General features: G+C 36.8%; 7 protein-coding genes across 7 annotated transcripts; 4 read left to right on the top strand and 3 right to left on the bottom strand.

The window, feature by feature from the left end:
- Positions 1–1,087: 1,087 nt before the first annotated feature.
- On the bottom strand, positions 1,088–4,378 carry EV154DRAFT_495591 (potassium/sodium efflux P-type ATPase). The gene is made up of 4 exons (XM_051600050.1): positions 3,699–4,378; positions 3,581–3,643; positions 1,362–3,524; positions 1,088–1,294 (listed from the first exon to the last, which is right to left on the bottom strand). The coding sequence occupies exons 1-4, from the start codon at positions 4,334–4,336 to the stop codon at positions 1,147–1,149; spliced, it is 3,012 nt and encodes a 1,003-aa protein (XP_051461723.1). The 5' UTR covers positions 4,337–4,378; the 3' UTR covers positions 1,088–1,146.
- Positions 4,379–7,717: 3,339 nt separating this feature from the next.
- EV154DRAFT_548293 (60S ribosomal protein L1-B) lies at positions 7,718–8,498 on the top strand (the record flags this gene model as incomplete). The annotated part of the gene is made up of 2 exons (XM_051604797.1): positions 7,718–7,722; positions 7,853–8,498. 2 exons carry the CDS (start codon positions 7,718–7,720, stop codon positions 8,496–8,498), a joined length of 651 nt encoding a protein of 216 aa, XP_051461722.1.
- A 519-nt stretch (positions 8,499–9,017) lies between these two features.
- EV154DRAFT_436648 (P-loop containing nucleoside triphosphate hydrolase protein) lies at positions 9,018–12,187 on the top strand. Its single transcript, XM_051596829.1, has 4 exons — positions 9,018–9,378; positions 9,449–10,043; positions 10,106–11,777; positions 11,839–12,187. The coding sequence occupies exons 1-4, from the start codon at positions 9,072–9,074 to the stop codon at positions 12,094–12,096; spliced, it is 2,832 nt and encodes a 943-aa protein (XP_051461721.1). The 5' UTR covers positions 9,018–9,071; the 3' UTR covers positions 12,097–12,187.
- A 1,118-nt stretch (positions 12,188–13,305) lies between these two features.
- Positions 13,306–13,836, bottom strand: EV154DRAFT_413462 (casein kinase II, regulatory subunit; the record flags this gene model as incomplete). The annotated part of the gene is made up of 2 exons (XM_051595565.1): positions 13,306–13,515; positions 13,570–13,836. Coding segments are annotated over 2 exons (477 nt in total), but the record flags the coding sequence as incomplete, so codon positions are not given.
- A 523-nt stretch (positions 13,837–14,359) lies between these two features.
- EV154DRAFT_495583 (serine/threonine-protein phosphatase PP2A catalytic subunit) lies at positions 14,360–15,966 on the bottom strand. Its single transcript, XM_051600049.1, has 7 exons — positions 15,950–15,966; positions 15,737–15,880; positions 15,621–15,684; positions 15,235–15,554; positions 14,925–15,176; positions 14,745–14,863; positions 14,360–14,681 (listed from the first exon to the last, which is right to left on the bottom strand). Exons 2-7 carry the CDS (start codon positions 15,836–15,838, stop codon positions 14,609–14,611), a joined length of 930 nt encoding a protein of 309 aa, XP_051461719.1. The 5' UTR covers positions 15,839–15,880; positions 15,950–15,966; the 3' UTR covers positions 14,360–14,608.
- Positions 15,967–16,422: 456 nt separating this feature from the next.
- Positions 16,423–20,434, top strand: EV154DRAFT_536150 (SNF2 family N-terminal domain-containing protein; the record flags this gene model as incomplete). The annotated part of the gene is made up of 11 exons (XM_051604117.1): positions 16,423–16,477; positions 16,529–17,028; positions 17,087–17,564; positions 17,610–17,611; positions 17,676–17,953; positions 18,016–18,322; positions 18,380–18,708; positions 18,766–19,405; positions 19,469–19,810; positions 19,867–19,974; positions 20,039–20,434. 11 exons carry the CDS (start codon positions 16,423–16,425, stop codon positions 20,432–20,434), a joined length of 3,435 nt encoding a protein of 1,144 aa, XP_051461718.1.
- Positions 20,435–22,214: 1,780 nt separating this feature from the next.
- EV154DRAFT_548288 (uncharacterized protein) lies at positions 22,215–23,270 on the top strand (the record flags this gene model as incomplete). Its single annotated transcript, XM_051604796.1, has 2 exons — positions 22,215–22,580; positions 22,651–23,270. The coding sequence occupies 2 exons, from the start codon at positions 22,215–22,217 to the stop codon at positions 23,143–23,145; spliced, it is 861 nt and encodes a 286-aa protein (XP_051461717.1). The 3' UTR covers positions 23,146–23,270.
- Positions 23,271–25,183: the final 1,913 nt, after the last annotated feature.

The following is a 25,183-nucleotide window of genomic DNA, read 5'->3' as shown; positions in this document are numbered from 1 at the left end:
TCCAAAAGATCGAGACTAATCCAACAACTGCGAAATTCCATAATGCAAATACCAGCGTAATGTAATCCAGCGGGATAAAGAACACTTGTACCAGGTTACTATATTACCATCTTTAGTATAAAATATCCCTTCTCCCCGTGCATGTGGCTCTTAAGGGCTTACAGTAATAGCAAATAAGTCATAAATCCTAGCAGGAGTAGCACTACTACCATAAAAAACCCAATCAGGACCTTGATCCAGCCTTTTTTGAAAAAAAATACAATAAGGATCGTCACACCAATGATCTGTCCAATAATAATAGCAGCATTGGTGAATGACTGTGCAATGCTTGACCCTGCTGCTGTTGTTGTTGTTGTCGTACTGGTGCTCGGTGTGGATACATTGACATAGGTTGGCCTACTCGGTGTATAGTCACTGGATCCATCAAACGAAACTTTTACCCAGAAAATACTGAGAATAATGCACACCACCACGGGTTTAATGATGCGGTAAATTTGTTCCATATAAAATTTAAGTTCATCTGCCATTTCTTGCTCCTCTTCTAATTTCTCGTCTTTTATGCTTGATGGATGGGTCAAGTCCTGTAATTGAATATCTCCTTGACCTACAAAAGTTTCTGTATTAGCATAACAGATTTTGCGTTTATTTTTACTTTATTTTTTTTTGTTTACTGGAGGTGGATTCTACGCCCATGGATGCTTCTACAGCTTGTCGATGCAGTTGCCTTGTTTTTTTCGCTGCTAGGCACACTTTATAGTGCCCTTGCTTCCAGTGAGTTTTTTGACATTCGACCGAACAATATCTCGGTCCATCGTGGTTACATGATGAGCACATGAACGTTGCTGCTTTCTGACATTGTGAGCATTGATGGCTTGATGAAGACGATTGTTCATCTATCGAGGACATTCCGCTTTTATTAAAAAAAAAAAAAAAAAAAAAAAAAATTATATATGAAAAAAGAGAAAGAAAGTATAATATATGTATCAAGGGGGGAAAGGAAGGAGGAGGAGGGACAGAAGGTGGGGTAAATTCTGTTCGGGGACTTTATTTTTTAGTGTTTAAAAAAGGGATGAAGATACCATTGTTAAAACCCGAAAAAAGAAAAAGACACACATAGATTTATTAAAAGGTATAAAAAAAAGAAAGTTACACAGCAATTAAATGTTGCACGGGAAAAAATCTTCTCTTGACAAATTTCCAGGCTTCTGCTAACAAAATATATACAACAACAGAGGCAGCCACCATACCCCACTCCCACGTAATACCAAGATGCTTAAACACTTCAGTATTAATACTATGAAAAAAAAAAATTGAAAAATTTAGCAAATTTGAATATACCGCAATACTATTTGTTTACTTACACTGGCACGTAAAGCACGATAAACATGATACCGAAACCAAATAACCAAGAATAATACATGTAATAATTTTGCTTTTGCGTAATTCCTTTCCAAGTCCAGGTAGGGTTAACAAGGTCACGACAGGTATGACCGTGAAGCAAAAGTAATACAGTCATCGTTACAAATAAGGCACCACGAGCACGATAGACATCAACACAGGTATCGCGGAATTCATTTTGATTGAATGATTTGTTACAGTCAATACCAAGACTACCATTACCATAGCCATAAATTACAACCGCGTAATTGACCAAACAAATAAGACCCATCATGACACCATAGTAAAGAATATCGATGATATTACGGCGACAAAAGAGACTTTGCTTTTCAGTTCTAGGAGGCACCAACATTTGTTCAGGATGAACATGCTCAAGACCAAGAGCCATCGCAGGTGGGGCACTGGTAATCAAGTTATTGAACAGGATTTGAATGGGCGAAAGAGGGAATACGATACTATTGCCTTCACGGAAAGCCAAGCATAAAATCAAGGGTGTCAATTCTGCAACATTGACAGAAACCATATGAACGGTGAATTTGGAAATGTTGGCAAATACACGACGACCTTCTTGAATGGCAGCAACAATGGTAGCAAAGTTATCATCAACCAGGATGATATCAGAAGCTTGCTTAGCTACATCCGACCCACCTTGACCCATGGCAATACCAATATCAGATTCCTTAAGAGAAGGACTGTCATTCACACCATCACCTGTCATACCAGAGATCTTCTTGCGACGATGAAGAGCTTCAATCATTTTGACTTTGGTGTCAGGACTACAGCGTGCAATCACAAGTGGTAATTCGGGTAAGGCATCAACGGATTCTTCAGAGAGCTTATCAAAAGCTTGAGCAGACATGACCAAGTGCTCAACATCACCGTCAACGGGAATGATACTCACTTCACGAGCAATAGCAGTGGCAGTGGCAATATGATCACCTGTCAACATGTGGACTGTGATACCTGCACGATGACACTTCTCAACAGCCACCTTGGATTCAGCACGAGGAGGATCATAAATACCAACGAGACCCAAAAAGACCATCTCTTGTTCGATTTCTTGACGAGGAAAAGTACTAAAGCTAATTTCTTGTTGTTCGATACGTTTGGCGGCTAAAGATAGAACACGAAGACCGCCCTTGGCAAGATTCTCCACATGATCGGAAACAAGAGCCTGTAAGTCCTTTTGAGAGATAGGTTCGATGCGATCTGGTAATTGAACACTGGTACAACATTCTAAAACACGCTCGGTAGCACCTTTCAAATACGCGATCTTCTCGCCATGGTTGGATTCAACAATAACACTCATGCGTTTTACAGTGGAATCAAAGGGGTATTCGGAAATTAACTTCCATCCAGCACTGGTTAAAGAAGGCTTTCCCATATTTAACTTGTGAGCAAAGGCTTGTAAAGCAATTTCAGTAGGATCACCCATGCCATACCATTCCTGAGTTTCATGGTTTTGACGCATTTCACTCATATTACAAAGAGCAGCAGAATGCACCAACTCGGATAAGCCTTCATCGAGTTTTTCCTTGGACACAATCACACCGTCACTTTCTTGCTCAATGTCACCTTCAATATCAAAACCACGACCTGAAACCTTGAAGAAACCAGCCTCAGGTCTCCAGAAACGAGTCAGCACCATCTTGGATTGGGTTAACGTACCCGTCTTGTCAGAACAAATGTTTGTAACAGAGCCCAAGTTTTCAAGCGCGACCAAGCGACGTACAAGTGCATTAGATTTGGCCATAGCATTCACGCCAAATGCTTGGGTCAGGGTAACAACGGCAATCAAACCTTCGGGGATAACAGCAATAGCGGTAGAGATACCATAGAGGACAACCTGATCATCGATTTGAAACTTGGCGACAGAAAAGACAATGATTAATGCAATAATAGCAATAGCAAGTAAAACAAGCGCCATACGATCGAGAGACTTTTGAAGTGGAGTACGTGAGTTTTCACCGCTTTCTAATAATCGTTTTGCGATCTTGCCAATTTCGGTTTGCATACCAGTGCTGGTAACAATGGCTTTACCACGTCCTTTACACAAGGTTGTGCTAGAATACGTCATATTGATACGGTCGCCTAAAGGAACTTCAGCAGTCTCGAGAACGTCATTGCTGTGAATTGATATTAGTACTTTTATTGTATGATCTTTCATTTTTATGCAACTTACACTTTGTTTACAGGCAGTGATTCACCTGTAAGTAAAGCTTCATCTATATCCATGTTGAATGAACTAATTAAAAAGGTTAGTGTATGTTTTTTTTCTTTTTTCTTTTTATGAAACATACTCAATAATACGGCAATCAGCACCGACAACATCACCATTTTTAAGAATAATAATATCACCAGGAACTAAATCACGAGTAGCGACAGTTTTTTGTTGGCCATCACGGATGACTTGTGCAGTAGGAGAGGCCATTTGACGTAAAGACTCCATTGTTTTTTCGGCCTTGTATTCTTGCATAAAACCAATACCAGCGTTTAAGAACATGATGAAGGCAATCACACCTGCTTCTACCCAATCTTTGAAGGCAAAGGAGACGGCCATAGCAATGACCAAGATTAACACCATGACGTTCAGGAATTGTTTCAACATGAGCTTGACTGGATTGACACCACCGTCGCCTTCCATCTCGTTGTATCCATGCACAAGTCGCTTTTCTTCAATTTCGGATTCGATCAAACCGTCTTCCAGGTTGGATTTTAAAAGCTGGGCTACTGTCTCGATTTTCATGGTATGATAAGGTGGGCCCTCTACGACGGGTCCGGAAGGTTCCTTGCGGATGAAATTACGCTTACGCATAAGCACGGATTTCAATAAAGAGCGTTTATCAGTAGTGTCTACCGACCGAGCACGTTCATTATGCGATACATCGATATTTGGCTTTGCGGATTCATCATTAAATTTAATAACAGGCTTTTCCATGACTTAATTTTGAAATTGTAAAGAAGAAGAAAGAGAAAAAAGAAACACTGAAAATCCTTTTATGTATTTTATACTTCTGTAGATAAAAAAGGCCCAAAAAAAAAAGAAAGTTCTAAACGTAAATAGAACTTTTGGAATATCAGACGAATTTTCGCGAGTTTTTGGTTTTTTTATTTTACGATCCAAAACATTGAGACTCTTAATACACTAGGGAATTAGTAGCTTTTTGATTGGCTTACTTGGCCGAACACTGGTAACGAACATGTCCATCCTCTTTTTTTTATCAATTCATTCACAAAGTACCTTTTTTCTCCCTTCTGAACAGTTCAGAAACAATTTAAAACAACAATGCATACTTTTTAAAATTGATTTGAATGGGATCTTGACGAAAAAATTAGAAAACAATGTTAATGCAATCTGTGCTTAAAAATTACAGAAGTGTCAGAAAAAATAGAAAATTCTTGCGCTATTTGTGCGATTTGCTAGATCGGATGCGGACCAGATTTGGTTTTTTTTTATCTCGGTACCACATGTGGTAAGATTTCCTACTTTGCTCGCTCCAAGTCTTACAAACCAACGGCATAGTTTCTGTCTTTTCCTTTGTACAACCGTACGGCAAAATTGGCGCAAAAGATTAGGGTCAATAAGGGCCATTTCTTAATCAGCTAAAGATGATTCACATATTTTTTTTTAGTGTCAGCCATTTTAACACGTAATTCAAAATGTCAATTATTGTTTATTTTAGTGATATACATAAAAAAAAAAATAGCTAAAAAATGTGGGAGTTCTATCAAGTGCTTTTTTAATTTTGATTTTTAAGCAATCTCGTATACACTGTGAGGATGCACCTCCCGATCATGCTTGCCTAATGCATCCAAGACAATGTCATATGGTGCTAAATATACCATTTATTCTTGCTAAGCAGTGGTAACAAATATTTATACCACGTTATGAGTCGCTTTATACTAATTGATAGAAATGTATTTTTAACTTTCTCTAAATCTCCAGAATCTAAACAGATTTAATACGATGGATTTTTTTCGTGCTTATTATAATCATTTTAAATCGTTGATGAATATGGTAAAATTATCATTTTTGAGTTCAAACCCAAAAAAAAGGGACAAAAAAAAAAACTTCTTTAGTTAAAAAGACAATTCAAAACATATTTATGTAGAGAATGACTTATCCTACATGGCATTGCATACCTCCACCATTGAATACCAAATAAATAAGTGTTATGCTTAAAATTATAATGATTTCTTATAAATGTAATTCAATCGAAAAAATTAAGGTTCACCCTTGTAAACTGATCCCATGTTAAACTCTTTTCCGGAGAAGCTCTAATATTAAACTATTTATAAGTGGATCGGTTATATAAAAAAGTTAACAATAAGTGATGAAGCATTATTATTTGAAAGCTTTTATACGATCATTGCTCAAACATAACACAATTTTATTCTTTAAAAGTTCCCTAGGTGTTGTCTTTATACTAATTTTCATGGTTATATTGAACTAATAACGAAATACTAATCAGGTAAGAAATTTTTTTATTGTTAGTAATTGACTCTTATTAATGTAATCCTAAACCCGAAATGATGTGATACTAGGCTCACACTTTTGGTGAAAAAAATATAAAATTATGTAATTAACGTTTTGATACATAGTGGGCAGGATTGGCTAGGCCGAAAAACAGACAAAGAACCCTCGATGGATTTAGCGACTATTGGTTTTATACTAATACAAACAATGCATCTCAAGTGCTCCTATCTGATAAAATGAATATACTTGCCTCTTCATGGGTCGCGCGCTAAAAAATAATTTACCTTATTGTTGTCAAACCATATTCAATGTTAGTTTTAATAACATCAATGATGTCCCTAGTACTGTGAATGTTTATCTGAGTACTGCTGATAAGAAATATATCAGGTTTGGGCGGCAAGTGGATCAACATTTTTAAAACTCGACCCTCATCCTCATCTTTTTATTTTACTTCCTTGAACGCGTTGAAGAGATTCACGCGTCTTCCGCTTTCTCTGCATTTAATTAAATACTTCCATACAAGATAACTAATTTATATGTTCAGCGTAAATTAGATGTATTAACTGCCTATGTTGTTTCAAACCAGATATGTCCTAATGCACTACTGCCAAACAACAATTTCATACCCCTCCTATTGCTGATAGTTATCACGAATTAAAGGTAATTGCTTTAGGAGCTCCATATCTATGATTTTCATGCATGTAGGTATTTTAATTACCCGTTTTTTTGGTGCATCATTAGATAATATATCCTTGGTTTTAATTGACAAATGTCAATTGGTCCTGGCAATGATATTGTATTTGCAGAAAACAAAACAGATGAAAGATTGATAATTATAATTTTTGTCCATACAAATTTACCCGAGGTTCTGTTCAATAAGAGATACAATACCGCAGTCGAGTTTATGAATCGAGGACTACGCAAAGTACGCACATTTGTAATTTGATGTAGTAGTGACGTTTTAGAATTGACACTTAATCAAATTATTAGTTCGTGAAACGTTAAATTATAAAAAGTTTTAAACTCAAACGTTCGATAAAAGAGGTAGAGTATACTACTCTTCTAAATTTAAGCAAAGGTAAGAGCCTTTTCCCTCATCTCAACTTCGATTTAAATAATCAGCAATAAAAGACTTTTAATCTGTAAATAGCGGTAATAATATGTGTAATATATTCATTAAAACAATGTTTTTCATTAAACATTGTAACATGCCTCTTAACAATCGCAGAAAATTACTCTGCATAAGAAGGTAAGAATCACCCTGTTTGATAAGTAAATTTCAATTTTAAATTTGACTTGATTCAAACGTTTGAATATTTTGTAGTGTTTATTTGTTTAAATCCTGCTCACTTTAAAGTACGTCCCAAATGAGTCTTAATTTGGATCCCGTTGGTAATGCAGATGGACAAACAGTTTTTGGACAAGGGGGCCAATACTTACTTTCATTTAATCCAATAAATTGATTTTTCATTACAGGTTGTATCCATGCTTTATAATAATTAATAATTTTGAAGGATATGGTCACAAAATGTCTGTGGGATGATGAATATGACTAAAAAATGATATTGGCTGCTGTTCAATAAACATGTATTTTTAGAAGTTAGATCCAATAAGATGTAGTATACCGAGTAGCAAGTATATGTTCCCCTGATTTATGTTTTTATATACATTATATACCCATCATGATAGCACAGCACATGGTTGTTGCACATCGAAACACTCCGGACTGGAACTGACAGTGTAACCTACTTAACCAATCATTTGGAAGCTTTAACAAACTATATAAATCAGCCAAAAGGATGCAGATAAATATTTCCTTCCTCTTTTATATCTGTATCTATTATGAGGTAAGTTCATAATGATCCATCCATCCAGGGCATATATGAATCCATCCATCTATTTTGTCAAAGAGATAGATGGGATAATAGAGATAGCCCCCATGTGTGCATTTGGCTGACGTTTTTCTCGTGTTTATAGCAAAGTTAGCGCTTCTGCCGTCAGAGACATTGTTGTCCAGATTCAAAATGCTTCCAAGGAGAAGCAAAGAAAGTTCACTGAAACCGTTGAACTCCAAATTGGTTTGAAGAACTACGATCCCCAACGTGATAAGCGTTTCTCTGGTACCATCAAGCTTCCCAACGTTGCTCGTCCTAACATGACTGTTTGTGTTCTCGGTGATGCTTTCCATTGTGATCAAGCCAAGGGTGCCGCCATGGAGTTCCAATCTGTTGAAGATCTTAAGAAGCTCAACAAGAACAAGAAGCTCATTAAGAAGCTCGCCAAGAAGTACGATGCTTTCCTTGCTTCCGAAGCTCTTATTAAGCAAATTCCTCGTCTTTTGGGTCCTGGTCTCCACAAGGTTGGTAAGTTCCCTACCCCCGTTTCTCACAACGATTCTTTGGTTGATAAGGCCAACGAGCTCCGTGCCACCATCAAGTTCCAATTGAAGAAGGTTCTCTGTCTCGGTGTTGCTGTCGGTCACGTTGCTATGACTGAAGATCAATTGATTGCCAACATTATGTTGTCTGTCAACTTCCTCGTTTCCTTGTTGAAGAAGCACTGGCAAAACGTCAAGTCTTTGTACTTGAAGTCTTCCATGGGTAAAGCTTACCGCTTGTTCTAAATTATTCTTACAAGAATAATTGTTTCTGCAAATCCCTCTTTATTTTTATAGAAAAGAAATAACTTTACAAATATTTTTTATGCGTGAACATTTCTATTTTCTGACGGTGAACCAAGGTTTTGGACATAGGTGCCTAGATCATTTGGGAGCTCATAACTTTATTGTTATTTTTTTATATATAATAAAAAGTAATTTGTACAATATACTTTTTTCATCTGCCTATATGAGAGAACCTTCAGGAAAAGTGTTTCTTTTGACATGTTATTTTGATTAACAAACTAGTCACCCTTCCGCTTTCTGTTTAGTCTGTTTTGCCAGTTACATGGATCCCGTCATTTGAACTAGCCTGCAATAAAGGAAAGCAGCTTGTATGCAACGGCGTCGAATGTGATTCTATGCCATGCCAAAAAAATCTATTTACTGCAGCCAATGACAGTGGTTAATAGCCTAATCATCAGCATTAAACCCAGTACCAATGACAGTGTAACAAAAGATAGAAAAAGAGAAAAAATAAAATAAACCGTTTCTTTCTTTATTATCATTGTTTAAACATTACTTTTGTCGTGAAATTTAATGATTACACATATACTTCGACAAAGTAAAGCAATAACCAGCACACTTCACCCAAGAATTGCATCTCGAACAAGAGTGCCTTTTCGTCAATTACGGGATTTATCTGGCTTCCATAAACCTCCCCCACTTTTGCATCATGGCGGTCGTGTCCGTACCTACCACGCCGCACCTCTTGTTTTGCAAACGCAAGTCAGATCTATCGGTATATGGACCATTCCAAGAATTGTCTTGAGATCTGTTCGTGTCCCTGCCATTATTGCCACCACCGCAGTTACAGGCACAACCCTTGCCACAAACAAATTACAAGGTAACTTTTTTTATAGAAAAAAAAAAATAGTGTGATAAAATATATTCTAAAAATAAAATTCATGTTTTAGATATTGTCGACAAAAGTAATGGTTTCATGAAAGACGGGAAGGAAAGCGTAGAATCTTTTTTCACAAGAGCACAGGCAGCAGTAGAAGGCATAGATATTTCGATACCTGAAATGCGTCACAGGTTCCCCGAGTCCGTTCGGAATTTGTTAACGAAAAAAGTCGTAGAGGAACCAAAGGCAGTGAATCACAAAATTGCAGAAGCACCCAAAGAGCAAAGTAATGGTGGTAGCGGAAGCGGTAAAGGTGACGGCGAAGGAGACGAAGCTGCTGCCGCTGCCGCCGCTGCTATGGTTGCCGGTGCTGCTGTGTATCTCAACGAGGAAGAAGAGGAAGAAGAAGATGAAGATGAAGAGGAAATAGAGAGAAAGGAAAGAGAAAAGAGAAATAAAAAGAAGAAGAAGAACGAATATGGAATTTCAGCACAGGATGAGCAGTTGATGATGTTGACCAAAAAGTTAATCGAAATCCGTAGCATATTAATGTCAATTGACCACAATGAAACATTAAGGTTGCCTAGTATTGTAGTCATTGGATCCCAAAGTTCGGGTAAAAGCTCAGTGTTGGAGGCAATTGTAGGTCACGAATTTCTTCCTAAGTAAGTTGTTTTATTTTTGGGAAATGATACAGCTTAAAATTAACATAATTTGAATCTGATAGAGGGAGCAACATGGTTACACGAAGACCTATTGAGTTAACATTAATCCACACCCCAAACAATGACGAAGAATACGGTGAATTCCCTCAACTTGGACTCGGGAAAATCTTTGATTTCAAAAAAGTTCAAAAGACACTGATCGATATGAATTTGGCAGTTTCCGAATCAGAGTGTGTGTCTGACAAGCCTATCGAACTGCGCATTTATTCACCTAATGTGCCCGACTTGACCTTGATTGATTTACCGGGATATATTCAAATATCCAACCGCAACCAACCTGAATCATTAAAGAACAAAATTGAAGATTTATGCGAAAAGTATATCCGTGGACCCAATATTATCTTAGCCGTTTGTAGTGCCAATGTCGATTTAGCGAATTCTCCTGCCTTGAAGGCCAGCAGAAAATGGGATCCTCTTGGCTTGCGTACGATTGGTGTTATCACCAAAATGGATCTTGTTTCACCTCAACAAGGCGCTGCTATTCTCCGTAACGCTGATTACCCTCTTCACCTGGGATATATCGGTGTAGTTTGTAAAGCACCTGAAAATGCCTCGAATGTGAATATGACCCATGCTTTGATCAAGAGCGAAGAAGCATATTTTAGATCGCACAACATATTCAATCAACGTGACATTCAAGTAGGTACTTCCACACTTCGACATAAACTCATGAATGTTTTGGAACAAAGTATGGGAAGATCATTATATAGCATTGTAGATGCTGTACAACGTGAATTAGAAGAGGCAAGATACCAATTTAAGGTTCAATACAACGACAGAAGAGTTACAGCAGAGTCTTATGTGGCAGAAACGATGGATTGTTTAAAACATGATTTTAAGGATTTTGCCAACAATTTTGGAAAGCCTCAAGTACGTCATGAAGTCAGAACCATGTTAGAGCAAAAGGTACTTGACATTTGTGCCGAGCAATATTGGTGCGATGAGAAAATTGCAGAGCTACCCAAGGCTGCACCCGAAGATATATATTGGCTTTACAAGGTCGATTTTGCTTCAGCCGCCTTGACTAAGAGTGGCATTGGTAGATCCACTACCCAGCTTGTTGTGGATGTTCTCATGAGTAATATGGAAAGACTGGCCAACGCCGACTCTTTCAGTTACCATCCTGATACAAGACAACAAATTATGAACTTTACCAGTGAAATTTTGAGAACCAAATTTTTGGCTACCAGCGACCAAGTTGAAAATACCATCAAGCCATACAAATTCGAGGTCGAAATCAATGATACCGAATGGAATGAAGGTGTAAAACGGTCGATTAATTTATTAGAAAAGGAGCTCGAAATGTGTGATGAAATGGGAGCTTCGATTAAGAATTCTGTTGGCAAGAAAAAGTTGAAAAGCGCCATTAATTACCTCCTGGATTCCCAGAGAGAAGAAGCTCGTCGTCAAGAAAAGACCCGAAACTCTGAATTCAACAACACCAATGGGCAATTGGGCCATCATGATGACGAAGAAGAGGAGGAGGTTGTAAAGTCCTTTTACAATCCCAAATTATTAGAGAAGGCAAAGGATGCAATCTATTTGAGAGATCGCGCCATGATTCTCAAGTACAGAATCGCAGCTTTAAAAAGTAGACAATGTAAATCTTCTGAAAACAAACAGTATTGCCCTGAGGCATTTTTGAATGTTATTGCCGAAAAATTGACGTATACGGTAAGAAATTCTCGAATCAGACTCGTATGTCTTTTTGCTAATACTAACTGTATTGATATAGGCTGTCATGTTCATCCAGGTCGAGTTATTAAATGAATTCTTCTTTCAATTCCCCCGTGAAGTTGATAATCGTTTAGTGTACGAGATGGATCGTAAACAAATTCAACAATTTGCTAGAGAAAACCCCCCTATTCAAAAGCATCTTGAGTTACAGGAACGTAAAACTAAATTGGAAGAAGTGATGGACAAGTTGAATTATCTTGTTAAAAGACAAGCTGATAGACAATCATCATCTTCTGCAAATGGAAAATCCTTCTAGATAATAACAATCGAAAGAACAAAAAAAAAAAAAAATTACTTCTTAAAATAGTTTTACATGTAATAATAAATACCCCATTCTCGTCAACCAATTAAAAATTGTGAACTTTCGCAAAGAAATGTCAAAAATATACAGATGTAACCATCACATCTCCTTTTTGTGTGTGTGATTTTTCTTTTTTGTGATTTATACAAAATACATTCAATAGTTTCTGTATACATCAATTCGACGTGAATTTATTAGATGATCTTGTTATTTTCATAAAACAAACACTTATTCCAGTGATAGAAGTTTTACAAATTATGTTTTGTTTTCTCAAAAACTAAAAGTCATTATTAAATGACCTTTTCACAATCACTAGTAACGGTTTCATAAAAGAAAATCATGCTATGTCCATCCGGCTAAATTACATGGACAACAGCTGCTTCTTATGTAAAAGTTCTAAATGTATAGGTGGTTAAACAACCAATTTTATTATCCAGATCTACAATAGAAATATTTGCAAACAGACCTGTAAATCTGGACTTGGTAATTGTTTATAAGAGATTCAGCAGTGGCATATTCATAGTGAAATGCATTTTATGAAAAAAACAAAAAACTACCATGTATTTAAATATTTATCCAGTAAGTGATTCAAGACTATCAAAAAATACAGCCAACTCGTCTATTGAAGAATGATTCTGGGTATATGTATGACAAAGAATGACAAAAAGAAATGCTATTAAGATGTTTATTTTTTACTAGTCTGAATATTTTTTTACTGCTATCCGAAATGTATTTTTATTTGACTGAAGCAATTTTTCACTTGTCTGGATTTACTCTGACGGATACACTGCTCGATTTAAATTCAAAGGAGGCGTAAGGATGGAAGGATACAAGAATTTAAAGCAGAAATAGATCAATTCAAAAAAACACTCCCAAAAAAAAAAAAATTGCATAATTTTATGTTTCTTACTAATTAAAAAGTTACCATTGACATATCTTCGTCCTCCTCTTCTTCTCCATCGATAAGCTCAGCTTTATTTTCTTGCACCATCCTTAACCATTGCATACGTGGTCCAGGTAGAGACGAGCTATGGATACGGAACCCGAATAACCTTGCTGTATATATCGCTGGCTCCACTTTCTTAACAACGTCGGGGAATGTCTGTAAAAATAGATGCGCAAATGTTGTACCAAAATGCGAGCCTATATGTGTCAATTATAGAATTAGTCGTTGTAAGTTAAGACGTGTATGTATTTACCATCGATAGCCTGGTGTCTGGGATTTGGTGGAATATAAATATCCATACAATTAGGACAGAAGAGGCGCACTTGACTAGTTTTGGGCAGATCATGCTGTCCGCAAGGCAAAAGGTGGCAATCATTACAGTAGAATCGTGGGCATTTTCCGAAATGCCCGGACTCGTATTTCTCGTACTATTCCGAGAACGTCAGTTATAAAATAATGCTAGTATTCTTTTGACAGCATACCATTTGGAACATGCCTTGCTTTGTGAGAATGTATCTTTGGTGAATCAAGCCATATAAAAGTTCAGCAGATGGTTCTAATAAACTTAAATCCGGAACACGATTATACATTTCATCTACAGGTTCCAAATCCAGAATGATTTCCAGCGTTTCCTTGTATAATTGAATATGTGCGTTGAGTCCGATGAGGTTAAATGGATCTTCAATAAAACTTTCATCGACCTCGGTATAATATTTATGTTCTCTACTCGAGCAAAACCAGTTGATCCACTAAAGCCAAATTACAAGTAAACAATTAATGACAAACAAGGCATTTTATTATTATCACTGTTTTCGGTATTTACTGAAGTCGGACCCGTTGAAGCTTGATCTGTTTCCATTGAGCTTAATTGGCCGTCTTCTAATAAGTAAAGAATAACAATAAAAAAAGGAAAAAATAAAATTAAAAAGCTTAAATATGAGATAGTAATTTGTTTTTCCAATGTATACTTACGAGGATCACTATATTGTTCCATTGTATATTATATTTTATAGTAGTAGATACAGCAGGAATGGAAAAGAAAAGAAAAGAAAAAGGGCAAGAAAAAGAGTGATTGCATGTTTACATGTATTTCTATTTCCTCCAATCACGAGAAATTGACAAAAGACTGAAAATATTACACAAGACATTCATCGTCGGATATATCAATAAAAGCACGCGTTTTGCCTTTCGGATCATGATTAGACCATGGCGTGAGTTTTTGATGGATGTGAGAGGAAGAGTTATGTAATGGCATGTAGTAATTTAACACTTGTCAATGCAGTGGCTTTGTTTATCCGCGAAAAAAGAAACATTTGTGTAGTACATAATACCTAGTTATGTAACATCTTGTTGAAACTTCTAACTTCTTCGTATGGAAGTATTGAATGCTATTAAATTGATAGGTGGTACAGGGTCAACCTTTGCTACCTTAAAAAAAAATTAATCAGCCCAAGGGTCCCCATTGTAATAACAACAGATAAAGGAAGATGCATGACAGGACACTACACATGCTTTATTTAATTACAAGAAATAGTCGGGTGTGCGTCGGGTAACATGAGGTTCACCTTTTCTGGGTGCAGGATCAAATTGTAAGCTATAAGAATTATAAAAGAGTTAAAATAGGTTGATACATCACAAAAATAAATAAGAGGCTTACAATGTGTATTTCATATGCTCATCAATTTCCATGATAGCAGCTTGGTTACCGCAACGATAACAGTAGTTTGGTGCACTGAAAATAGTTACAACGTTGCGATCGTGACACCAATTATAACCCTATAGCAGAAAAAAAGGAGGAATGAGTAAATTGACAAAAACCACTGTTATAGACACGTACCTCCATCACCAATTGATGAGCTCTTGCAACTAATGTCAAACCATTATTATGATTGAATGTCTCTGAAATGTCCTGACCAAATGTATAACCAGCACCACGAGGGGAAATACCCCAACCACTTCTTTCATCGGGATCTGACCATAAAAGATCACACATAGGACCTTCATGAGGAACTTCTTGAATTCTGTCCAAGGAACGGATTTGATCAAGCGAGTCAATAGAAGGGGACAAACCACCGTGTAAGCAAAAAATCTAGACAACCATTAAGTTCCCGGGAAAATAAATAAATAAAGGAACTTATACTACTTACTTGGTCTTCGATCAAAGCTGTCAATGGTAAAAAGTCGAATAGGTCGGTAAACATTTTCCAAACATTCGCGTTTCCGTATTTTCTTAAACATTCATCATAGAAACCATAGACTTGGGTAATTTGACGGGATTCATGGTTACCACGAAGAATGGTGACACGATCTTTATATCTTACTTTAAGAGACACCAATAAAGTAACAGTCTCAACAGAATAATAGCCACGATCGACATAATCACCCATGAATAAATAGTTGGTATCGGGAGAGTTACCGCCAATACGGAATAACTCTTGTAAATCATGAAATTGACCGTGAATATCACCTAAGGACACTTGTTAACACACCATTTTTTTTGCCTGTTTCATTTCAGTCTATGATTTTTTTTTACCACAAACAGTTACTGGACATTTCACAGGCTGTACATTAGACTCTTCTATAAGAATTTCACGCGCCTAAAAACATGGCAATGAGCAATCATCCTTGAACGTTAAAACTTGTTCTTACCTTTTCACAAAGTCTTTTGATATCTCCTTCAGAAAGTTGTTTACAATCTTGAAGCTGAGTAATCCACGCATCCACATCAGCTACTGAATTTGAACTAGTCATTTTTATTTGAAATCTTTACAAACGTCTAGTGGAAATAAAATACTATTTTTGAAAGAATAAACGTTAGTACGTGATCCAACTATCTTTGTAGCGCGTCATATATCATATTACCAAGAATAAAGTTGCAAAGCAAAAATTAAATAAAGAATAAATCATATCAGTGAAAATAGGCAAATCCTGTTTGCAGAAACGTGGTGTATGTAACGTTTTACCACGTGACGCCTGCGAAAAATAACAACTTTTCTCTTTGTGCAGCGAAAAAAAAAAACGTCCTTTTAACAGTTTCATACACAACTTTATTTTAAGGGGGACTTATTTTTTAAAAAGAAAAATGAGCTCCATTTCGCAACATAATCTTGTTGGTTATAGCTCTGTTCCTGGAAACAAAGATAACATATCTGTTCTTTTACAGGTAAGGAGAGCCGTAAACACGAAAAAATAAAGGCTGTTGTTAACTTAACCACACACTTTAGCGTGCTGCTTATCTTCAATCTCATGGAGCTACCGAAGAGAATAGCATGGAACTTGCTCAAATATCACACCAACTGAAGCTTATGCAGAATGTGCGTCGTCCAAGCAATGCCATGCCAATGCAACCACCACAACCACAACAGAGAATAAAAATGCAAGCTACCGAAGGTAAGGTACACCCAATACCCATCCTATCCCATAAAAACTCATGTATTGTAGGTCATACGGTGTTCTCACAGACTCAGTTGACAGCCTTGAAATATCAAATCATGGCGTACAAACTCTTATCCAAAGATACACCACTACCATTAAACCTTCAACAAGCAGTCTTGGCTCCTTTTAACGGCCTCTCCGTTGAATCCCCCACAACACCCACTATCAAACAAACCAAGAAACCCATCAACAAGCCACAATCTCCTTTACGATCAATACCACAAACAAAAATACCTACCAGACCACCTTATAACGCCTATGTAGTTCCTAGCCAATTATTACCCAAACCTATCACTTCGTATGTGCATGCATCTAGACAGCAGAGATTACTCGTACCCAGTTTGACTCCTGCTGGATTAGATACCCATCATATCATATCTCAACGTGAGGAAAGAATTGTAGCTCGCATGCAACATCGAATTCATTCACATCAACCCAACGATGAGAACAGTATGAAAAAAGTCATTCACATCAAAGCATTGAAATTGCGCGAGAAACAACAAAAGGTAAAAGCAAATATAAATATCAAAAGCGCTCAACGTAAAATTAATAACCAAACATTAGCTTCGTAATGATATTGTCTCTGCGATTTCAAAATCAACCGTGTTGGCTACCTCAAATGATAGAACTTCCTATCGACGTATGAAGAAGATCACCTTGAAAGATTCTCGTCATGTTGAAACCATGGAACGACAACAACGTAATAACAGAGATCAGACATTGCGACAAGCTCAACAAAATCGCTTAAATGAGATCTGCGAACATGGTATACATTTGGTGGCATATCATAAGACAAACGAGACCAGAATGAGTAAACTAGGTAAATCAGTCATTCAGTATCACACTCACATCGAAAAGGAAGAGCAGAAGAGAGTAGAAAGAATCGCCAAGGAGCGTATTCTCGCATTAAAGAATGATGATGAGGAAGCTTATCTAAAGTTATTGGATGAGGCAAAAGACACCCGTTTAACTCACCTATTAAAACAAACCGGCCAGTTCTTGGAATCGCTTACAAAATCAGTAGTGGATCAACAAAATGATAGTAAAAACATGCGAAGTAAAATGGATATTCAAATGGCAGATCTAGAGGTACTTTCCATGCTTCTTAATCCACCATGTTTTTACTCATTTTTTTTTTGTTTCATTCTTATAGGAAAATGATACAGAAGCAGCTGCATCTGCTGATTATTATCAAATTACTCATCGTGTCCGCGAAGAAGTTTGTCAACCAAGTATTATGGTCGGTGGTAAATTAAAAGATTACCAAGTGAAGGGATTGCAGTGGATGGTTTCCTTATATAATAACAACTTGAATGGTATTCTGGCGGATGAAATGGGCCTCGGAAAGACTATCCAGACTATTAGTTTAATCACATACCTAATTGAAATGAAGAGACAAAACGGACCATTTCTCATTATTGTACCACTGTCGTAAGTGTGTATGTAAGTTATAAAGCGGTACCAGCGAACTGATTTGAATTTTTTTTCATTAGAACCTTGACAAATTGGACATTGGAATTTGATAAATGGGCACCTTCTGTATCCAAAGTGATTTACAAGGGAAATCCAACAGTACGACGCCACTTGGCCGGTGTGGTTCGATCGGGCGGTTTTCAAGTATTGTTGACCACTTTTGAGTATATTATTCGTGACAGACCTGTCTTGAGCCGTGTTAAATGGTTGCATTTAATAATGGATGAGGGTCATCGTATGAAAAATGCCAATTCCAAGCTCAATGTGTGCTTGCGACAATCTTACAAGACACGTTATCGATTGATTCTTACTGGTACCCCACTTCAGGTACAACCATGTTTATTATTGTGGGAAATAGCTCACCTCATTTTTTATTATCGATAGAATAATTTACCAGAATTATGGGCATTGTTGAATTTCATCCTGCCAAAGATTTTTAAGAGTGTAAAGAGTTTCGAAGAATGGTTCAATACCCCATTCTCAAACCAAGGTGTACAAGACAAAGTAGACTTAAATGAAGAGGAACAATTGCTGATTATCAAACGTTTACACAAAGTCCTTCGACCATTTTTATTAAGAAGATTAAAGAAGGACGTTGAATCTGAACTACCCGATAAAGTAGAACATGTCGTTAAATGTCGCTTATCTACGTTGCAACTCAAGATATACCAACAATTGAAAAAGAGCAATGCGCTCTATGTCAACAATGAGTCGTAAGTCAAAAGCTATAGTCAATATTTCGAGGATAAACTAACCTTTATTAATGCTAGCAATGCTTCTGTCAAGGGTTTAAATAATACCATCATGCAACTTCGTAAAGTATGTAACCATCCCTTTGTATTTGAGGGCGTCGAAACGACACTAAATCCCAGCGGAAAATCCAACGAGCTCTTGTATCGAAGCTGTGGTAAATTCGAACTACTTGATCGTATGTTACCCAAATTACGTAATACAGGCCATCGTGTCTTGATCTTCTTCCAAATGACACGTATCATGAGCATTATGGAGGATTATTTAAACTGGAGAAATTACCCCTATTTAAGACTGGATGGTTCTACCAAATCGGATGATCGTTCATCTTTGTTACATCAATTCAATCAACCCAATTCGCCTTACTTCATCTTTTTATTAAGTACACGTGCAGGTGGTCTTGGTCTGAATTTACAAACCGCAGATACTGTCATTATCTTTGACTCGGATTGGAATCCTCATCAAGATTTACAAGCTCAAGATCGTGCACATCGTATTGGACAAACAAAAGAAGTGCGTATCTTTCGATTAATCACCTCAAATTCAATTGAAGAAAGTATCCTGGCAAGAGCAAATTATAAGTTAGATATTGACGGCAAGGTCATCCAAGCGGGTAAATTTGATAACAGAAGTACAGAAGAAGATCGTGAGGCTTTCTTGGTATGTTTATATGTGTACAGATCATAAAATCTCAGTTTTTTAATCCTTTTATTTTAAATGCAGAGAACCTTGCTTGAAGATAAAATCGACGACGAGGATGAACCGGATGAGGAAGCTAACGAAGATGAAGAATTAAATGAGATGTTACAAAGATCAGAAGATGAAATGGTCGTATTTAGAAAAATGGACGCAGAGCGTGAACGATCAGAAACAGAAATGTACAGACGTAGAGGCTATAATAAGCGATTAGACAGACTTATTCAAGAAGATGAGTTGCCTGATGTCTTTACCCAAGAAGAACAACTTATCATACAGCACGATTCAACTATTGACTTTGGAAGAGGTCGTCGAGCAAGAGATGAAGTGAGATATGACGACGGATTAACAGAAGAAGAATGGCTAGATGTAAGTCATGTCGAAGGTTGCGCCATAATTTACGTTATTAAATATTTTTTTCCCAGGCTATTGAAAGAGAAGAGGAGGAAGCAGAAATGGAAATGAATCGTTCTAGAAAACGTGGTAATACAAACGAACAATCCAAGAAGAGAATAATTGAGCAACAGGAGGAGGTTAGGATGACATTATGCATAGTAAAATCCAATTCTAACGTCCTTTTTTATCGTTGATATATAGTCGAATCGAAAGCGTAATAAGCATTATGATGTTTTGGTGCCGGAAATTAGACAGCAATTGACACGAATTTTCGAGGCATGTTACAAGGCTGTAGAAGAAGCCACAGTAGAAGAAGAACCGGAGGAAGATGATGACGAAGAAGAAGTCATATACCGTCAGCGCTGTGAATTATTCATGGATCTTGTCAGTAAAAAAGAATACCCCATATATTATACATTGATCAAAAACCCAATCTCCATGAATATCATCAAAAAACGCATCCACTCTAATTATTACGAATCTTTACTTCAATTTGAGCAAGACTTCCACCTGATGTTTGATAATGCACGCAAATTCAATGAGGAAGGTTCTTACGTCTATGAAGATGCTGATGAGATGCAGGTAAAGCGAAAATAGATCGCGTAATTTTTTTTTTCTTTTACTAAAAGATTCTATAGAAAGTATTTGACGCTGCGCTTGAAAGAGAATGCCCAGGAGGGGCCTTACCAAACTTTTATCATCGTCAAAAAATGAGCGGAAAGTTGCCTATGCCATCATATCATAACGTTGTCAAAAAGATGCCACCACCACCACCAAAAATGAAAAAGGTTATTGTCGAAGATGATGACGACGATGACGAAGAGGAAGAAGAAGAAGATGATGATGATGAGGATGAATATTATGACTAGTTAACAAACACAAGATAAAGAAGAAAAAAAAAATAAAAAAATTATGAAACCACCGGTTTCAGTGATAGTTCTATAATTTTATTCATGACTATTTACATTATCTCCTCTCTTTTTTTTTTTTTTTTTTTTTTTTTTTTTTTTTTTTTTTTAGTAGAATGCAGCATCCATACCAAGCTTCTGTTCCTACAGGGAAATCAATTCAACAAAGTTTGTTCCCTTCATGGCATGATCGCCGACACACAGTCTCTGCAGAATCTATCTTGGAAGGTAACAGGAAAAGTGGCAGTTTTGAGTTACTGCAAGGTCTTGTCAGGGAAAAAGAGCTAGAAGAACAAGATAAACCACTCCCTTCGCTACCAACTATAAATGCAGTGTATACAGAATCTAAATCATCATCTGTAACAAGTATCTTAGTGAACAAGGCAGAAAAAAAGCCAAAGCGTCAATCTCGGTGTGTCAAATTCATGGAACAATAAAACTCCATGATAATTTTATATATTTACATTGTTGCTTCCCCACTTTTTTCTCTCTCTCTTTGTAGATCAAAAATCTTTAATAACCCAATAATGATCTCAATAAACGTAACCAATACACCACCTGCTTTAACACATCGCTAGAGACTGATTGGTGAAATCTGGGATATTTTAAGATAGAATAGATCAAAACAGATTAAAAAAGAAATAAAAGAAGTGAGTCTCTGTTTATGCTTTATTAATGTTAGGAAGAGAGAGTCATCGCTATCTCCTGGAACATAAAAGTTAGAATTACATTGTCTTATGTCAATCAATATCTTAATTGATTAAAGAATTCTCATTAGCTAATACTTTGGTGATATATTAAAGTGTCATGGACAACCAATAATTATATAATTCCCAATAGATGATCTGTAACAAGAGTATACCCAGTAATATGAGATTACTAATCGAATATTATAAAATAGCCATACTGAAGGCCATTCTTTACGAGCTTTATTAAAAATAACGACAAAATCAACGTCAATAAGCTGTCTATCCTAAAGAGTTATACTTTATATCCACCTGCGAATCCACCGTAGGCCAACACTACTCATATCTCCACAATCATTCTAACAAAGAACGAAGACTCAAAAACACCGACTTCTCTTCTCCAAGACTATCCGGATTTTTGGTTTTTGCACCTCTTGACTATCTCCGATAACTGACTTTTGGTTAATATGAATAACTGGAGATAAGTTTTCATCCTCTTAGTACAATGCTTCAATCGGATGCTAAAAGACCTTAGCACCAAGGATATCCTCAGTACTTGACTGTGAACTGCTGCTAGCATGCGTGAATATCGTTGAGAGTTGGACCATGTGGTCTTCACAAACATTGAATGGAATCTTCCGCAGATAGAGGTGCTTTTAGATTCCAAATAAGGACAGGAAACCTTCTTGTGGGAACCTTCTTGAGGGAACCTTTATCAGGGAACCTTTTTGGCCAGGTGATCCAATGAATGATAGACTGAGCCGAATCAAATACACCACATAAATGTTTTGTAGAGTGGTTTCAAGTCTGAATCTTGTGCCCGTAATTACATATGCAAACAATGTCGAATGTGGGGTCTTGTCAACAACTAAGGGGGAGCTCAAGCGCCTCTTGAAAGAAAATGATGACTCTGCGGCAAAGATTCTAAAGTTTGAGCCAGTTCATCCTGACCAGCTCAAGGATGATGACTGTAAATGCCAAGATATCGAACCCACGACTTATATCAATAATGCAATTGAAAACAATCAGTACAGGAATGTTCTTATTGCCGGCCATTTTGAAGAGATTAGTGAGTCTCAATTAGAATCACTAAATAGCCATTGGAGAGGCCGGCCTTACATGCCAATGTTTTGTGCCCACTTCTTGTTGGTGCCATCTTGGTCGATGACGATCAACTGCTACTGCTAAATTTAGTCGAGGTATACAGTCGGTATAAAAGTTTAGACGTCTACTACGAGCGCTTCTCCCCTCAGGATCAAGTCTCTACTCCAACTGTTACCTCGACTTACAAAATTTGCTCTCTACGGTTATAATGAATAATGACAGCAGCCGCAAACTGGTGATTGGGACCACCAAGTTTAATGCTCTGGTTGTGTCTAGTATTAGATTGGATGGGGCTATCAAGCCTGAAGTTGGTCCCTCGACCTTTTCATTTTTCCCATCCGGAAAAACCAAAGTATACGTGTCGGAAGACTCCGCAAAGAAAGCCAGCAGAATATTGGCAGACAAGCGCCCGAACCTTGATTCAACACTCGATCCTGCGGCTCATCTTCGACAGCTAAGATCGGGGTTCAATTTCAAGAGTACGTTTATTTACGCAAGGTTTCACTCTATGTTTGCAAGCAACCATTTTTTACAATTTTTGACTATTTTCACTCACATCAATAGCAACTACCAGTCAAAGAAAGATGACATCCTTGGAATATTGGGATGATGAAGTATAATAATTTGGTTGTTTCAAGCATTAGACCGGACGGAAGCATAAAACCAAAATTTGGTACATCTACTTCATCTTTTTTTCCATTGGGAAAAACAAAAGTAGATTTATCCCAAGATTCCACCGACAGCCATAACCTTCGTATATACCGGATCCTGATTTAGGAAATTTAAATCCTGGGCTGAGCTTGCACCAGTTAGAGCATGCACCAATTTTTTATCTGAACAATAATTGAACGAACATCGGTCGTAGATCGCTCCAGTGTTTTGATTTTTGTCCGGAGCACTAAGGTGTTTCAGGTTAGTAAATGTCATATCACCTTTACATCAGTTCATCAAAATCAAAATTATGTGCTTACAGCAGCCAACCTAGCATGTTGGCTACAAGTTATGGCGATTTTCACTTGTGTAATTTAGACCTTGTAAACACTGAGCCCTCTAGCCTTCAAAGTTATGTCCGATGGGTAATTTCAAGCTTATTTGGCGTATGCGAGCAGCAGGAATAAGAGCAGATAGTAAGAATGTATTTTTTTTTGACAAAATGCTGTCGGCTCAACCGGTTGAATATTTGGATAAAAACAACTTCGTTTTGCTTGATGGAAAGAAGTACAGAGTGGGTAGACTAACGTTTGGTTTTATGTTTGTGTCCAGTCGAATACTTGATAATATCAGTGCATTTAATATTGTTGTCCGGGTAGTCAGTTTCCTACTGTGTTAGGTTTTGATAATGAGTATAGACAGCAGATTTTTGTAGCTGGAATTGACTATTGGAGTGACAACATGACTATAGGCAGGAAGACACTGATAATGGATAACAAGAGTTTTGAAACAATAATATACTTCGATCGCATTAATAAGGGGGATGATTATTTTCACCCCCTCAATTTATCTTCTAGCTGAAGACGCCTTTTGCGATTATTTCCTAGTGTTGTGTAGTGGCCGTTGAAACGATGTATATCTACGTGGGTTTTATTAACATACGTGAAAATGAACGTATAATGTATGTAACTTACAGTAGTTCCATGAAAGGTTCCCATCATTTAGGAAAGACAAGCCGCAGCCGTGGTATCACTGATATCCCACAAGAATTGGAATGTATTTTTTTTTCATCTATAGCAAAAACAGGTCTTAATTTAGCGTTTTATTAAGAAGCAGAAGTCATCATTAACTAACCTTTATACTAAATTGAACGTTTCCTGCCATGAATATAATGTTATAAATTGGAAAGAAAAGGAAAATAAAACGGAAAGAAAAAAGTGGGTGAATATAAACTGATAAACAAGGGCTGGCTTATGTCAGGATGATTTAATTGATTAATTTACCTTTTGTTTGAGTCTTTACTTATAATGGAAACATTTACACAGATATTGGTTCATAATTACATAATGTAAACATAAATAATGGCGATTTTATTTTCAATTTAAAATGAACATCCTTTACACATGAAAGCGCTATCCATGTAAAAGAAAACTACACAAGTATATCGTAAATATAGGCTTTTCATCATTAAGAATAAACTTATGCTTGTAAGGATCAAAAGCTACACTTCATTTTTTATCTGATGTCATAATGCATAAATCTTTTTTTTTTTCACATGAAGAGAAGCACGCAATTTTTTCCCGTGGCTGAAAAAGATATAGATGTGATGCCAAATATGATAGTTGTTTGTGTTTAATCTTTTAAAAAAACGCTACAGACAAAAAATGATAGAGTGGGAAGCAAGGAAATCAACAGCTTCATGTTTTGTCACGCTATTGTTTGAGTTATTCAGCATAAACACTCTACTCTTTTTGTCATATTGGGACCGAGAAGCCACTCAAAAGGACAATACGTACGTCTAGTATTTAATTCTACAGTCCTTTACAAGCTAGTTCGTTACTGCTCTTGATACTGCGTTTGCATTTAAAATTAAACACCTCAAGACTTTCTTTAAGGTAGTAAAAAAAAAACAGATCCAAAGAAATAAGGAAACTGTTCTCTTTGCTGTGGCCCAGCACATACTTTTCGAGAGTTGTGTCATGAGTAAACTCAAGTTG

Source organism: Mucor mucedo, assembly GCF_025094135.1.
Source record: "Mucor mucedo strain NRRL 3635 chromosome Unknown EV154scaffold_11, whole genome shotgun sequence".
NCBI classification, from domain to species: domain Eukaryota; kingdom Fungi; phylum Mucoromycota; class Mucoromycetes; order Mucorales; family Mucoraceae; genus Mucor; species Mucor mucedo.
Note: the sequence above shows the minus strand (reverse complement) of the source record. Positions and strands in the feature narration are given on the sequence as shown.

Excerpts from the sequence above, each read along its gene's own strand:
- EV154DRAFT_495583 (XM_051600049.1), bottom strand. The coding sequence starts at position 15,838 with ATGACTAGTTCAAATTCAGTAGCTGATGTGGATGCGTGGATTACTCAG. Across the intron at positions 15,555-15,620 it reads ATGTCCAGTAACTGTTTGTG|GTGATATTCACGGTCAATTT; the intron begins GTAAAAAAAAAT and ends AAGTGTCCTTAG. Across the intron at positions 14,682-14,744 it reads GAGCATATGAAATACACATT|CTTACAATTTGATCCTGCAC; the intron begins GTAAGCCTCTTA and ends TAATTCTTATAG.
- EV154DRAFT_436648 (XM_051596829.1), top strand. The coding sequence starts at position 9,072 with ATGATTACACATATACTTCGACAAAGTAAAGCAATAACCAGCACACTT. Across the intron at positions 9,379-9,448 it reads TGCCACAAACAAATTACAAG|ATATTGTCGACAAAAGTAAT; the intron begins GTAACTTTTTTT and ends TTCATGTTTTAG. Across the intron at positions 10,044-10,105 it reads GGTCACGAATTTCTTCCTAA|AGGGAGCAACATGGTTACAC; the intron begins GTAAGTTGTTTT and ends TGAATCTGATAG.
- EV154DRAFT_495591 (XM_051600050.1), bottom strand. The coding sequence starts at position 4,336 with ATGGAAAAGCCTGTTATTAAATTTAATGATGAATCCGCAAAGCCAAAT. Across the intron at positions 3,644-3,698 it reads GCTGATTGCCGTATTATTGA|TTCATTCAACATGGATATAG; the intron begins GTATGTTTCATA and ends CTTTTTAATTAG. Across the intron at positions 3,525-3,580 it reads TCACTGCCTGTAAACAAAGT|CAATGACGTTCTCGAGACTG; the intron begins GTAAGTTGCATA and ends ATCAATTCACAG.